The 14,865-nt window shown below is 41.2% G+C and overlaps 1 protein-coding gene across 1 annotated transcript in view; it reads left to right on the top strand.

Moving 5' to 3' along the window:
• Positions 1-7,891, top strand: part of APCDD1 (APC down-regulated 1) — a 31,190-nt gene extending 23,299 nt beyond the window's left edge. The window contains exons 4-5 of the mRNA XM_045850452.1: positions 4,046-4,367; positions 5,772-7,891. Of these exons, the coding sequence (XP_045706408.1) occupies positions 4,046-4,367; positions 5,772-6,223 (774 nt within the window). The 3' untranslated portion in view covers positions 6,224-7,891. The remainder of the gene's footprint in view (positions 1-4,045; positions 4,368-5,771) is intronic.
• Positions 7,892-14,865: the final 6,974 nt, after the last annotated feature.

The following is a 14,865-nucleotide window of genomic DNA, read 5'->3' as shown; positions in this document are numbered from 1 at the left end:
GTTCTGACGCATGCTACAACAAGGATGAACATTGAGGACATTATGCTAACTGAAATAAGCCAGTCACAGAAAGGACAAATACTGTACGATTCCAATTATATGAGCTACCTAGAGTAGTCAAAATCACAGGGACAGAGAGTGGAATGGTGGTGTCCGGGCTGGGTTGGGAGGAGGGAAGGGAAGTTACTGTTCCATGGATATTAAGTCTCAGTTTGGGAAGATGAAAAAGTTCTGGAGGTGGTGGTGGTTGCATGACAGTGTGAATGCACTCAGTACCGCTGAACCGTACACATGAGATGGTTAAGATGGTAAGTTTTACATTATGTTTATTTTACCACAATAAACAAAAATGTAACTAGTTTAGGAATTTGGCAAGACCAATAACTAAGGGCCCCCTAGTTCCTCCCTAAATTCTCGCAGACAGGACTAATGGATGGCAGGTTTTCCCAAAACTACCTGATCTGCTTTTCTCTGCTGAGAAACAGAAATGCTTCAGCTCAAGACCATCATTCACTGACTTGATCACAGTTCAGCCAGGTCCTCATCTCAGAGCTCAAGAGCCCTGGCCCATTTTGCTTAAAAGCACCATGTGAACCCCAGATGCTACCATGCTGGGGGCAGCACCTTTCTAAAACAACCTTAGCCTGACAGCTGTGCCCACCTCCCTCACTGAGCCTGTTCCTTTTGTGATCTAAGAAGCTCCTGGGCAGTTTCTGAATTGATGTTGGTATTGGAAGAAATAGACATTCTTTTCAGGGATCGAGACTTACGCCTTCTTAGAATGGCCAGAAATGAAGTGGTCACAGTTAATGTTTTTAAAATTTTCAAATTACAGACAGCAAAGCAAGTTATGGGGAATGGGAGGAAGGGGAGGTGGAGGCTGGTTCGTGTTTAAATAAACAGGCAGTTCACTTGGGCTGTTTAGGACCTGCTCAGTGGGCAGGTGGCAGAGCAGTAAGCAGGCCTGGCAGCTGGGAGCTCCAGGTGGAGTAGTATGGATCTCTTGTGGGCGATCTGAAAGCCGCCTGGCCTGTGCTCCTAGAGGGTCCTCTTTTTCCAAGGCCATCTCCTACAGAGCACATCGTCCTTGTTAACAGGCATCAACACCAGAATAGTGTTTTTGCCTATTTACCCCTCCCTCCTGTCCATGAGATCCCAGATATTTGACTCTGAGCACCGGGCTGGTTTTACTCAGACCATGTGGAACTGGGATAGGGAGCAAGGGCCACAGGGACAGTTTGATAAAGGTGCTGATCATGACAGTGTTTGCTAGTAGTTAAGGGGCTGCCTCCTGGGTGCAAGAGCTAAGATGTTACAGATCAATCATATTAACTTCCCATCTCAGATTTAGAGTTATCAGAGTTCCCTTTCAGGTACAAAAAAAATTTGGGACTTCTACCTCCTGGTAGTTTACTAAGAAAATACTTGATGGTAAAATTACTGAATTTGGTGATACTTTCTTTTAACTAAATGTGTATCTCACTCAGCCTAATGTGCATTTGAAAGATAGTGGCACATGTAATGTGGAACATGCCATTTATTTAGTCTTCCTCCTTACAGTGGTTTTGGATTCACTGAGTGGGAACCACCTTAATCTATCACTCATTTTTTTCAGCAGTTATGCAAGTAAGTATAACGATCCCCATTTTATATATGACGACATTGAAACATGAAGAGATAAATAACCCTGGTTGCCCCAGGTCACCAGCTGCCAAGCAAGTCATTGCTGAAAGCCTGGGCTTGGGGACTGGCTCTCGGGGCCTGGCTGAAGCTGTGTCTTTCCAGGCAGTTAAGCACAGCTGTATGCAGACGTTCGTTCTCTGTTTCCTTACCATTGCTCTAGACAGCAGCTTGCTGTTGACCACAGGCTGCTGAGCAGCTTCTCCTGTGTGCCCCCAGAGCCCTTTTTAGGAAAGCACAAGGCCCAGGAATCAGGATGTGTTGGGACCCAGGACAGCGAGTCCCGTCTGCCCTCGCCTTCATCTCACACTGTGGTTACCTGTTTGATCTCATCACCTACAAACAGTGTTAGTAAAGGAACCCTTCTGTGTCATGGAGTACAAATCTAAGCTCATCTAATAATGAAAACAGCAATGGGTGAGCAAGTGTTGAGCTCTCCGTGGAGGAGAATGTAGAGGACTGGCAGCAGGGAGGCCCTCTCCTCCACTGCTCTCCCACAGTCTGAGATGGTTGAGTGTTGAACTGAACAACAGCCACAGCAACCTTACATTATTGATTCAGTGCTGGAGATGAAAAGGGCTTTGAGGTTTGGAACTCTGACTTTTAGAAACTAATCATGTGCCTGCCTGCCTGCCTGCATGCCCAGAGCACCCACCTGCCAGCAAGCTGCTGTACCACATGGGCCCCTGGACAGGGGAGCACAAGGGCTGGGGTCTGTGGGCCGCTCACCTGAATGCTGAACCTCAACTGTCAACCCCCTACCACAGCATTGATCAGATTTGAGTTGTGCTTCTAGCACAGCCAGTGCCTGTTAGGCCAGCTTACTTTATAGTCCCCTGTGTGGAAGGGATTATAGCAGAGAGATAGGTGGTCCCCAGTTCCAGATGAGGCAGGCCCTAGTATCTGTGACTTCGGTCAAACAGCTGGACAACAGCAGATATGGTTATGAACCCAACTCTCCTGTCCTCTAGACTTCAGCTTTTTGTGTAATCTTTGAGGCCTCTGGGCCACCAGCACTTACATGGCTGACAGTGTCTGACCACCCTACTAATCGGCTTCTAGCCACAGACCTAAAGAGCCCTGTTCCAGGGTCTGTGTTAGTGTTACAAAGCAGACTCAGCAAGAGGGTAGCTCCTGAGAGAGCCATAGCTATCTTGCACTTATTAAGTGGCTTAAAGCTATAAAGCAGGAAGCATAGTGAGAGCCTATAAACCTCCCAAACCCCGAGGCTTGCAGACACAAATGGATGGCAGGTGTGCTGCTGACTTCTAAGGCTCCGCTCTTACCTGCCTTTGGGCCGCCTCCTTCACGCACTTTACTAGACAGCTCCCTTTCTTATCCACAGCAATTGGATGTGTCCTTTTTAAAAAATGTTTGTGTCTCCCAGTTTTTAATGCAAACAACCTAATTGTGATAAAATACACGTAACAAAATTTACCATCTTAACCATTTTTGAAGTGGACAGTTTAGTGGTATTAAGTACATTCATATTATTATGCAACCATCATCCATCCACAGAACTTTTCATCTATGTCCACATGAACCTCTGTGCTCATTAAATGCTCATCCCCCTTTCTGCTGGCAGCCACCATTCTACTTCTTATCCCTATGAACTTGACCACTCTAGGCCCCTCATGTACGTGGAATCACACAGTATTTGTCCTTTTGTTTCTGGTTTATTTCGTTTAGCACAATATCCTCAAGGTTCATCCATGTTGTAGCACATGTCAGAATTTTCTTTTTAAGATTGGAGAGTATTTCACTGTATGAGTATAGCACATTTTGTTTATTCACCTGTCAATGTACATTGGGTTGTTTCCATGTGAATAATAGCTATGAACATGGGTGAAAAACCATCTCTTTGAGACCCTGGGTTCAACTCTGTTGGTTATAAATCAAGTGTAATTACTGGATTATGTAGTAATTCTTTTTCATAGCAGCTGCAACATTTTATATCCCCACCAGCAGTGTTTGCACAAGAGTTCCAATTTTTCCACATCCTTTTAACACTGTTATTTTCTGTTTCTTTTTTAATAGTAGCCATCCAAATGGGTATGAGGCTATGCCAGTCCTTTTATGAAAGTGTCTAGCACACATGGTTTGAAAATGTAATACGATTCTAAAGAGAGTCCATATCTCTTTATGAAATATTTAGGTTAAGTGTCTAATGTTGACCAAATACATGCACACACACCCCATCTATGCAGTGGAGCAAGGCTGCAGATGCTTCTTGGGTACCCAGGTCATAGGTGACAGTGCTCAGGTGCCTCACCACCCATGTCATGGCGATCCCCATTTGCACAGCACGCGCACACTGCTCTCTCATGAAGCAAGATCTCTCCTTGTGTTTGTCTCATAACTGCAGAACCACGACCATGCCTGCATAGCCTGTCGAATCATCCACCGGTCAGATGAGCATCACCCTCCCCTCCTGCCCCCCAAGGCTGACCTCACTGTTGGCCTGCACGGTGAATGGGTGAGCCAGCGCTGTGAGGTGCGGCCCGAAGTCCTCTTCCTCACACGCCACTTCATCTTCCATGACAACAATAACACCTGGGAAGGGCATTATTACCACTACTCCGACCCTGTCTGCAAGCACCCCACCTTCACCATCTATGCCAAGGGCCGTTACAGCCGGGGCGTGCACTCCTCCAGGGTCATGGGAGGAACCGAGTTTGTATTCAAAGGTATGTCTCCTCCCTCAAACCCCAACATAACAGCCCAATGGGTGAGGGAGAGTGAGCAGTTTTGTGACTTTTGTTGAGGCAGAACCCAAGGTAAAGAGCCCCTTTTCTTCTAGAGGTGTTAGAGAAGATGATAGGGAACACTTTCTGCCCCAAGGTCATCATTTACAACAGCTTCTGAGCTCCTGTCTGCCAGCCAGGGCAGGCTGCTGAAACTGCAGGCTGTGGTGCCGGGAAGCCCACACCAACCACTGTGTGTGGTGTCAGATGTGGCCCATGAGTATGTGACTAGAAATGAAATCTCAAGTCTGTTTTTTTTTTCTTATGTGCAGCTCATGGCATATTCTGAGCTACTTCTGTGATAATATCACACTTTATGCATTGTGCTTTCTTTAGTGGGCAATAAAGAGCAGGTATTAGTTACACATCAGGGACTCAGAGCTGTCATTTCCACTGCTGGGTTTGTCCTAGCCAGGAAACTTGTCACATACTTCTCAAAAGTGAGAGATTTAGGAAGCATGAGTGAGGAAAGTAAGGAATGAGATTATCTGGAAGGGAGGTCTTTTGGCCTCTATCTAGATTTTTTTTTTTAAGCTTGTACATGTTTTTAGGTGATGTCAGCCTTGCAAGGCAAAGAGGGACAGTATTGACACTGGGTATGACTGCTTTCAGGATAGCATTTCATGGTCCAGTCTGTTTAGTATGAAGTGTTGCTGGTAACCCAGATAAGTCCTTGGGCATCTTAACCCTCTTCTTAGGAAAGGCAGAGTTGCTCCAAGAATGGACCTTTGATAGTTGTAGCTGAGATAATGGCCATATTTGTCTGATTTCACCCCAAACCTACCTTGTATACACAGAGTGCAGTCTCCTGGGAGGGCCTTCAAAAGATATCCTCTATAAATGCTGGGGTTTGTATTTAATATAGTTACTTATGTTTCTCGCTTGCAGCCTAATTTATTTTAGTTGCCTGATTTATGGGCCAGTATTAATTTGCAAGACTTCTAGCTAGTATAGGTGTTTGATGCCACATCTATTTAAAAACCTTAAATTTGTTTCATAAAAATCAGAATTCCAGTTTTATTGAATATTTTGTCAATTCTGAAGAGTCAGTGTCACCCAAGACAATTGTGATCAGCTGCAATCTGGGCTCAGCATTCATATGCTAAATGTAGTAGGTTTTTTGATCACACAAATCTGGAGTAATTGTTATTCAGAACAACATCGCTGACTTTTCTACTTCAGAATGCTTTTTTTTTTACTCAGGCTGCAATTAGGTGGATGTGTATCAGGGTTGGTTTTAGATCACAAGGCATTGTGGAGATGAGTGCTACCAACAGTTGCTCCTGGACTTTCTGCACTGCACGCTCACTCCCTTAGAGTCACAGAACTGTCCTCTCTCCTTTGCAGTGAATCACATGAAGGTCACCCCCATGGACGCAGCCACAGCCTCACTCCTCAACGTCTTCAATGGGAATGAATGTGGGGCCGAGGGCTCCTGGCAGGTGGGCGTCCAGCAGGATGTGACCCATACCAATGGCTGTGTGGCACTGGGAATCAAACTACCTCACACGGAATACGAGATCTTCAAAATGGAACAGGACACCCGCGGCCACTATCTGTTGTTCAATGGCCAGAGACCCAGTGACGGATCCAGTCCAGACAGGCCTGAGAAGAGAGCCACATCCTATCAGATGCCCCTAGTCCAGTGTGCTTCCTCTGTACCCCGGCCTGAGGACTTCCCCGAGGACCACAGGGCCCAACTGTATGGGAGCCGGGCACCTAGGAGGAGCACTTGTCCCTGGTTCTGTACTGCGTTCGCCTGCCTTTTGACTCTGCTACACTGGAATGTCCCCAGATAGAAATTTTTTTAAAGTTATATTTTTCCATCCAGGTTTCCTTACAATTTAAGTTTTGGTTTTTTTTTTCCTTGTGAAGAGAGGACACTTCTTTTGTTGCACTTGAGTGCCGGAGAACTGTCGGGCCCTTTCCCCTCCATCTCGCCTCTCCCTCTCAGCCTGAGTCAGGAGCAGCACTATTTGAAGTTTCTGCTTTGAACTCTATCCAGTTGGATCCCTGGCCTGGGTGCCTTCACAATAGTAATTGCACTTTAAGACCACAGAGTGTCTGGGGCTAGTGTGTTTGGTAAAGAGAGCAGGGTGAAAGCTAGGTTCTCTTCTTTTCTTCCTCTTAATTATTGTTTCTGATTTGGACTTAGAAGAAATGAATATCAAGCTACATCTTTTTTATTGTGGTTGCTTCCTATCCCCCTTTGAAATTGTTTCCTCTCCGAGTTTTACAACCTGGAATCCAGTGCAGAGTTGCTTTGGGACTGCAATCAAGACACCTTTTATTAATAAAGAAGAGACTTGGGTGTAGATATGTACATAGAGAAAGACATACAATTTAGCTTAACCACCTTGACAGCCTTTATACAAAAAAGAAGAGAATCCAAACTTTCAAATGCTGAGTGGAAAAGTACCTGAAATTAAAGTTTCAAAGTAATTTAAACTATTGTTGTTTTAGCTTGTTGAGAAAAGATGATGGTTAGATGCTGTTTTTTGGGTGGTTGGGGAATGCATGCTGCTTTCCTACCTGCTGAGGAGACAAGGGCAGCTGAGCAAATATCAAAAGCAGTCCTGTTATCGGACAGACAGGAACATGGGATGGTGACAAGTATTAAATGCCACATGAATAACAAAGTGCCCACTGGTTCCACAGTTTCCTCTTCTTAGGACACTTGTCTTGGCTCATGCTGTGTCTAGTCAGGAGTGAGCACATGGCACTTCACCGTGGCATCTCTGCCCTTGTCAGAGATGAATACTCATCACACTTCGGTGTTTAAGGGCCTGGCTGGTCAAAGAGAGTGCAGCGGGGGCTTCCAAGCTGGGTATTCCATTAGGCTCCTGACTTGTGTGAAACCCAGGCTTTATGTACAGTCCTTACCTTGGGACATGCCAGTTTGACTCAGTTTCTGTCCTGCCATTGCCTTGGCTTTGTCACTGCAGAGGGTCTCAGGGTCACCATATGCAGACTCTGTGAGCTGCTTTCTCACAGACAAGGGGAAGGTGCATGAATCATGTCTGCCCATTACTCTGGATTATTATAAATGGTGCTATCTGAACACCAAGTGTTATTGCCAGTAAAGACTGATAGAGGAAAATAATGAGTAACTGAAAATCCTGAATGTAGCTAAAAGTGAACATGGAAACCATGATCAAGTCCAAGAGTCATGCTTGTATTTAAGAAATAAATTTATGAAATACTGTAGCATTCAATGTGGTGTTAAGTTATAAGGATGGCATGGAGCAGTGAAGTGCTATATGTTGAGATTATATTTTAAGTTGTGGTACATACTAAGTGGGTTTATTCAAATGAAAATACTAACTTAATATCTGCTAAGTTTCATAAACAAAGATGTCAAAATACTCCCAGAAAAAAAAATTTACCTGTGGATCCATTTAAGTAATACTAATGCTATCTTTAAAAAATATAATAAAATTATGTGAAAAACTTTGTTCACTGCTAAAGAATACCTCAGGTGATTTACTATAAAAGTAGGAGATTTAGAGCCACTTAATTCATAGCCGCTCACCTTTATTTATTTATTCATACTTGTACAAACTACATTACATCTATTTGTACATACACACGTGTATAGACATATATATGTATATCCAAACATATAGGTATTAACATGTATATATGTAATACACACATAGGTATAATTTCGGGATGACATGAAATTCACATGTTCATATCATTTCCTAATGCAGAGAATAACCAATATATTTATTCACAAATTAGTGACACTTAAATTTATACCTGTTGCTTGTTTTTCACCCATATATATCACATTTTGCATATGTCAGTCATATTAATGCCAATAAGTATTTCTAAATGTAAGGCCCCATGTATCCCATGAAGATCTTTCTAAGTGATTTCCCATTATCTTGAAGAAACATAGTGACCTATCTTTAAGAGTCATTCAGGTTTAAGATCAGAAATATTAACTTAAAAGCAAGATGCTATCTCTGAGGAAGGTATGACTGAGTCTACAATATTCTATAGCAAGCTTAAATACTCCATAAAATGTAATCAGGTGCTGGCAAGCCTACCTCTAAATTAGTAGCAGGTAGTTCTACCTGGCAAATACTAGGTTTGGGTAATGTAGTAAATAATTAAAGGTTGGCTATTCTAGACTCCACTGGCTTGCTGGGGTGGGACTTCTCTTCCTGGGCAGTAGTCTGATAGTGGTCAGGGTCAGAAAGTTGTTCCTTGAGCAACAATAAAACTTGGGTGTGATCTAGGCTTCAAATTCTATAAACTCCAAGTTTACCCTGGATTCAAAAGGGAGCTTCCTAAAGTCCCAAGCCTAGCCAGTACAGAATAAAGGTAGTTCAGATACAACAAATTGGGTGACGTGTTGTAGAATAATAACACTATGCATCATATCCAGCACCTGACTTCTATGATGTTCAACCTAAACAGTCCATCACAGTGCTACAGTGCTGTGGCAGCCGACTAAGGCAATTCTGAGCATCCTACACAAAGGATCCCAAGTAGGGAGTTTGGCTGTCCAGGACATTTTTTTTTTATTTTTAACATTATTTATTTATTTATTTTTAGACAGAGGAGAAGGGAGGGACAAAGAGAAATATCAGTGTGTGGTTGCCTCTCATGAACCCTCTACTGGAGACCTGGCCCACAATCCAGGCATGTGCCCTAACTGAGAATCAAACTGACCACCCTTTGGTTCACAGGCCAGCCCTCAGTCCACTGAGCCATACCAGCCAGGGCCCAGGACATCCTTGATAGGACCTCCTCACACACACCTTATGGAAAGTACTGGAATGTAAGGCTCTTGTGGTCCCTGGTTGAAGGGAAAGCTTTAAAACATAATACATTAGAGAGCCATTCTCTATTCTACCACCTCTTTTAAAAATCTTGCAAACAACGATGATGTTCATAGCAGTCCAAGAACATTAAAATATTTTATTTTAAAATAGTAAACCTAACCTCTATTATACTAGACATACTGGGTACCTGGCAATGGAATACACCAAGAGATAGCATCTAATTAGGCATTTCAGGATACTGTCCTCAAAGGAGAATGCTTAACATCCTGAGTTGGGGTTATGGGAGAAAAGGTGGTGGGTGGAGATAGAGGGAGAATGAGTCTAATCTGATAAAGAGAACTACTCTAACCCACACAGAGTTATCTGGCCCTTTTGAAACATCAAACTTTCATGAGTCCAAATACCTTGCATAAGGATTCATCTTCATCAAGAACAAATAAAGGTAGCTTGGATAAATGTTCCCCGTAATTTCTAGCTTTATGAGAAAATGCATAAGCATTCTTTTTTTTTCTTTTTTTTTAAATTTTATTTTAATCATTGTTCAAGTACAGAGAAAATGCATAAGCATTCTTACCAGTAAGAGAATCACATGTCCTAAAATACTAATTGAATTCTTCAAATCCCTGTGACAGTCCAAGAGTGGCTTAGAGGGTAAACAATCTCTGAATGTACAATAGGCCCCTAGTTTATTTATCACTACCTAATCTCCCTGGTGTTGAACAGGCCTACGTAACACTATCATGAGAAAAAATATTGGGGAAGTTATGGCCTCCAACTTCTCCATTGGCTAAGATGTAGTGGAATCGACAATTTGTTCACACTTCCTCAGGGGAGACCTAACTGACACCAAGTTGTCTGCCACCAAGAGTGTGTGACTGGACAAACACATCTTTACTCAGATTTAGTCCTACTAGAAAGTAGCTTTCCAGTTCTGACTGGTGGCCTCCCATTCTAAGAAGAAGGCTGTGGTTTTCATGGGTTCATTTTGGTCTCTTAGTTTATGACACCTGTTTTACAACCACCTCCATAGCCCCTATGCCCTTTGGAACAACACTATTTCCACTTCTTCATTTAATGAATCTCATGTAGCCATTGCATTGGAATTCAGAGACATGAGAGTTTGGGGAGAGTTTGTGAGCACTGAGAGCTGTACTTTGCATGCTTGGCTCTGTTGACCACCACACTAGCTCAATCTTCATCCTCCTGAGCTGTAGGAATGACTGGCACTCTTGGCATCTAGGGAACTGCTCCAGCCTTTTTATTTCTCATGAGGTCCCTTTCTCTCAATTGATATTTTCCAAGAACTTTAGGCACTTGAAGCCCACTCTCTTCTGTGGCTGAGAAGGAAAAATACATAAGACAGTTGAGAGGCTATGACCTTCCGAAAATCAAGGTTATTGTAAACAAGTGAGGGCTACTGTGTATTAAGAAAGCTCATTTACAGAATATCTTCCTGTCTCCTAAAGAAAATAATCCAGTTTCTCACAGGTTGGTCCCAGGACAATATACCTGCCCTGGAATCAGTTTATATATTTGAGATATCTGTTGCATGTTATGGTTTAATCCTCCAACTTATTTGGAAAGTAAAGCTATATTATATCTAGGTTCCAGGATTGCTTATATGAAAGAAAATAGTTAATTAGCCTCAGAGCATTCTTAACTCATAGCTCCTAAGTAAAGCACTAAAAAAAAGTTCCTGAAAAGAACCTATGGTCTCCAAAGGGTCTCAGAGCAAAAGAGTATATCACATTATATTAGAAGCAAACAGCTTGGCAGGTAACCTCAGGTAGGAAACAATTCTGTGAAAGAGAAGTATAACAAGAACATAGCTCTCCTCCATTGCTTTGCAAAATAACTGGAAATAAAAGTTCCCTTAGTAACACATAAGGCTAATTCGCCTTAAATTTTTTTGGAAGTATCAAGCCTTATTGAAATGGATTCTCTTCCTAATATCAAATGGAGAGTACAACAATCCAAGTAGTTACTGTCTATTAAAAAGTAATAACATTCTCTATAGAGTTCTCTGCCTTTTATATAGGAAGAGAAACAACCAGCATCTAAATCCAGTATAGACCTTTATCCATTTTCAGTGCTTTTTCAGCACTTTATGAATATGAAGATGTTATTTTTTCCAATATGTATATTTTGTCTATGTACAAATCATGTCTTCCCCGCTCCATGTATCAGATTATATTGCCCAAGAAATTTGACTAGTGGTTAAATGTTTATTAAAATAAAACTAGTGATGAGAGTGCTAAATTCTTTGGAAGTTTCAACCAACTCTAGACAAAATCAAGAAGGTATTATTAATCTCATTTTATAAATGATAAGAGTGAAGCTTCCTGAGGTTAAGGATTAGGGAACCAAAGAGCTTTCATTGAGCTGTTCTTATTTTGCCCCAGAATTTCAGCCTGACCTTCTCAACAACAGCAGCCATTTCTGGAATGCACACTAAGTACATGGCATCGTACTTAGTTTCTTCACATACATTTTATGGTTTAATTTTTCACAACAATCTTGCATGGTATGATACAGTTTTGAATTCTTACTGAAAAATAATTTTAGTTATGGTTTACAGAGTGCCCATTCCCATTCCCGACAGAGGAACACCTTCATCGCTGACCCCAAAAATGTGAAGACAGAAAAAGCTTATAAAGCAGATATCTCCTTCCTATTTGTGGAAGATGCAAAATAGAAACTAATGAGGCTTCATTCTGTTCTTAAATTTCACAGTGGGAATCCCTAATCCCTGCACCCTTGATCAGGGTTAGGAAAGCCAAGAGAGCCTTCAGAAACCATCCTGGCAGAATAATGAGTGTCCTTTTTACAACAAGGGGATGATTTCAACTTCCAAACATTCTCGGGCCTGAGTTACCTCCTGTTCCACAGCCAGACCAAGAAGGATTCTTTCCAGATCTTTCCTGGTCCAAGGTCTCCAGTCCAGTGAATGAAGGTGACTTCAAGTTAGATTCCTGAACACATTAGCACATCCTTGATATTTCAAGGTCAAGTAACAGATGTTTAAGCAGCTCAGGTCAAGCCGGAGAGTATTAAGTTCATTCAGTGAAACTCATTTAGTTCATTCATTGAAGCATGTTGTGTGTGTGGTGTGAAGAACCCTTTGGGTGGAGGTATATACACTGGTATTCTGTATTCTTTCTGGCCACCAGTATACGTCAGTGAATTTTCATGCTAGTACTCTCCTTTCTTTTCCTTTTTTATTGTTCAATTACAATTGTTCCAATTTTTCCCACATTACTCTTCCCTGCCCACCTACCCCCTGCTCCCTCAGTCAGTTGCCACCCTGTTGTCCATTACTGTGGATCCTTCATACATGTTCCTTAACTAGACACTTTCCTTTCTTTCCCCCATTATCCCTCTCTCCCCTCCCCTGTGGTAACTGTCAGTTTGTTCCTTATTTCCATGGCTCTGTTTCTATTTTGCTTATTTGTTTGTTTTGTTCATTAGGTTCCAATTATAGATAAGATCACACGGTGTTTGCCCTGGCTGTGTGGCTCAGTGGATTGAGGGCCGGCCTACAAACCAAAGGGTCACTGGTTCAATTCACAGTCAGGGCACATGCCTGGGATGCAGGCCAGGCCCCCAGTAGGGGGCACTTGAGAAGCAACCACACACATGGTATTTGTCTTTTACCAACTGGCTTATTTCACTTAACATAATATTCTCCTTTCATCTTATCCCTGGGTTATCTACAGGGTGGGTCAAATTAGCTTTATAGTTGTTCATATGGAAAATAATACAAAAATTAATAAATAACAATATAAGAATAAACTTTGTGTTTCATATATTCACAACTGCAAACCTACTTTTGCCCTGTCCTGTATTTGCCTTCATTCCCATGTCATCCCATAGATGACTTACATAGCCACTATGGCATTAAACTAATTAATACTCTTATTTTCAATATAAAAAGTTCAATGCCAAAGACATGCAGTGTGTTAAACAAATATGTTACATTTTTTTAATGGTAGTAAAAATATTTAGTATGAGTTCCACCCTTTTAATAACATTTTAGGTGTACAATGTAGTATTATTAACTATAGGCACAATGTTGTATGGCAGGTCTCTATAATGTATTCATTTTATATAACTGGGACTTTATGCCCATGAAACTGCTTCCTGTTTCTCTCTCCTTGAAGCCCTTGGTGATCACCATTCTACTCTCTGCTTCTATGAATTTGTCTTTTTTAGATATCACATATAAATGGAATCACACACTATTTGTCCTTCTGTGACTAGCTTATTTCACTTAAATGTCCTTCTAATTCATCTATAATGTTACATTCTGTAGGATTTCCTTATTTTTATAGGGTGAATAATATTCCATTGCATGTAATATATACCACATTTTGTTTTTCTATTCATCCACTGATGGACATTTATGTTGTTTCTTCATCTTTGCTATTGTGAATAATACTGAAATGAACATGAGAGTATACTGATTTCAATTCTTTTGGATAAATACCCAGAAGTGGGATTGCTGGATCAGATGTCAATTCTATTTTTAATTTTTTGAGGAATGACCATATTATTTTCTGTAGTGGTTGCATCATTTTACATTCTCAACAACAGTATATAATGGCTGTAATGCCTCTATACTTTCTCCAATACTTGCTATTATTTGTTTTTTTGTAATGGCCATTATAGTAGGTATAAAGTAATATCTCATTGTCATCTTGATTTGCATTTGCCTGATGATTTAGGCATGTCTTCTCTGGAGAAATGCCTATTTGAATATATTACTTGTTTTTTTTTAATTAATGCTTTTTTAGCCCTGGCTGGTGTAGCTCAGTGGATTGAGTGTGGGCTGCGAACCAAAGTGTCACAGGTTCAATTCCCAGTCAGGGTACATGCCTGGGTTGCAGGCCATGACCCCCAGCAACTGCACATTGAAGTTTCTCTCACTCTCTCCCACCCTTCCCTCTCTAAAAATAAATAAATAAAATCTTTTTAAAAAAAGAAAGAAAGAAATACGCCCCTCTTAAAAAAAAACATTACCCTTAAAAAAATTAATGCTTTTTAAAGAAGAGGAGTTTAAGGTTCACAGGAAAACTGAGTGGCAGGTACAGAGATTTTCCATATGCCTCCTGCCTCACACATAAATAGCCTCCCCCATTATCAACATCCACCACCAGAATGATACATTTGTTACAAATGATGAACCTCTATTGAGACATCATAATTACCCAAAGTCCATATTTACATTATGGTTCACTCTCGGTGTTGTACACTTTATGAGTTTAGACAAGTACCCATAATTATGCCATTATGCAGAGTATTTGTACAAGCTTAAAAATCCTTTTGTTCTGCCTGTTTATCTCCCCATCACCTGCCAACAGATGGCAACCATGGACATTTTTACTGTCTTCATACTGTTGCATTTTCCAGAATGTCATATAGTTAGAACCACACAGATTGGCTTCTTTCACCTAGTAATATGCATTTAACTTTCCTTCATTTTTTCATGGCTTGATAGATCATTTCATTTTAGTGATGAATAATATTTCATTATCTAGATGTACTACAGTTATTTATCCATTCATTTACTGAAGGATATCTTGGTTGCTTGCAAATTTTTGGTAATTATGAATAAAACTATTATAAACATCCATGTGCAGGTTTTG

Source organism: Phyllostomus hastatus, unplaced genomic scaffold (assembly GCF_019186645.2).
Source record: "Phyllostomus hastatus isolate PE091 unplaced genomic scaffold, TTU_PhHast_1.1 phas_contig_80, whole genome shotgun sequence".
Lineage (NCBI taxonomy): Eukaryota > Metazoa > Chordata > Mammalia > Chiroptera > Phyllostomidae > Phyllostomus > Phyllostomus hastatus.
The sequence above is the reverse complement of the archived record's forward strand: the minus strand, read 5'-3'. Positions and strand labels throughout refer to the sequence as shown.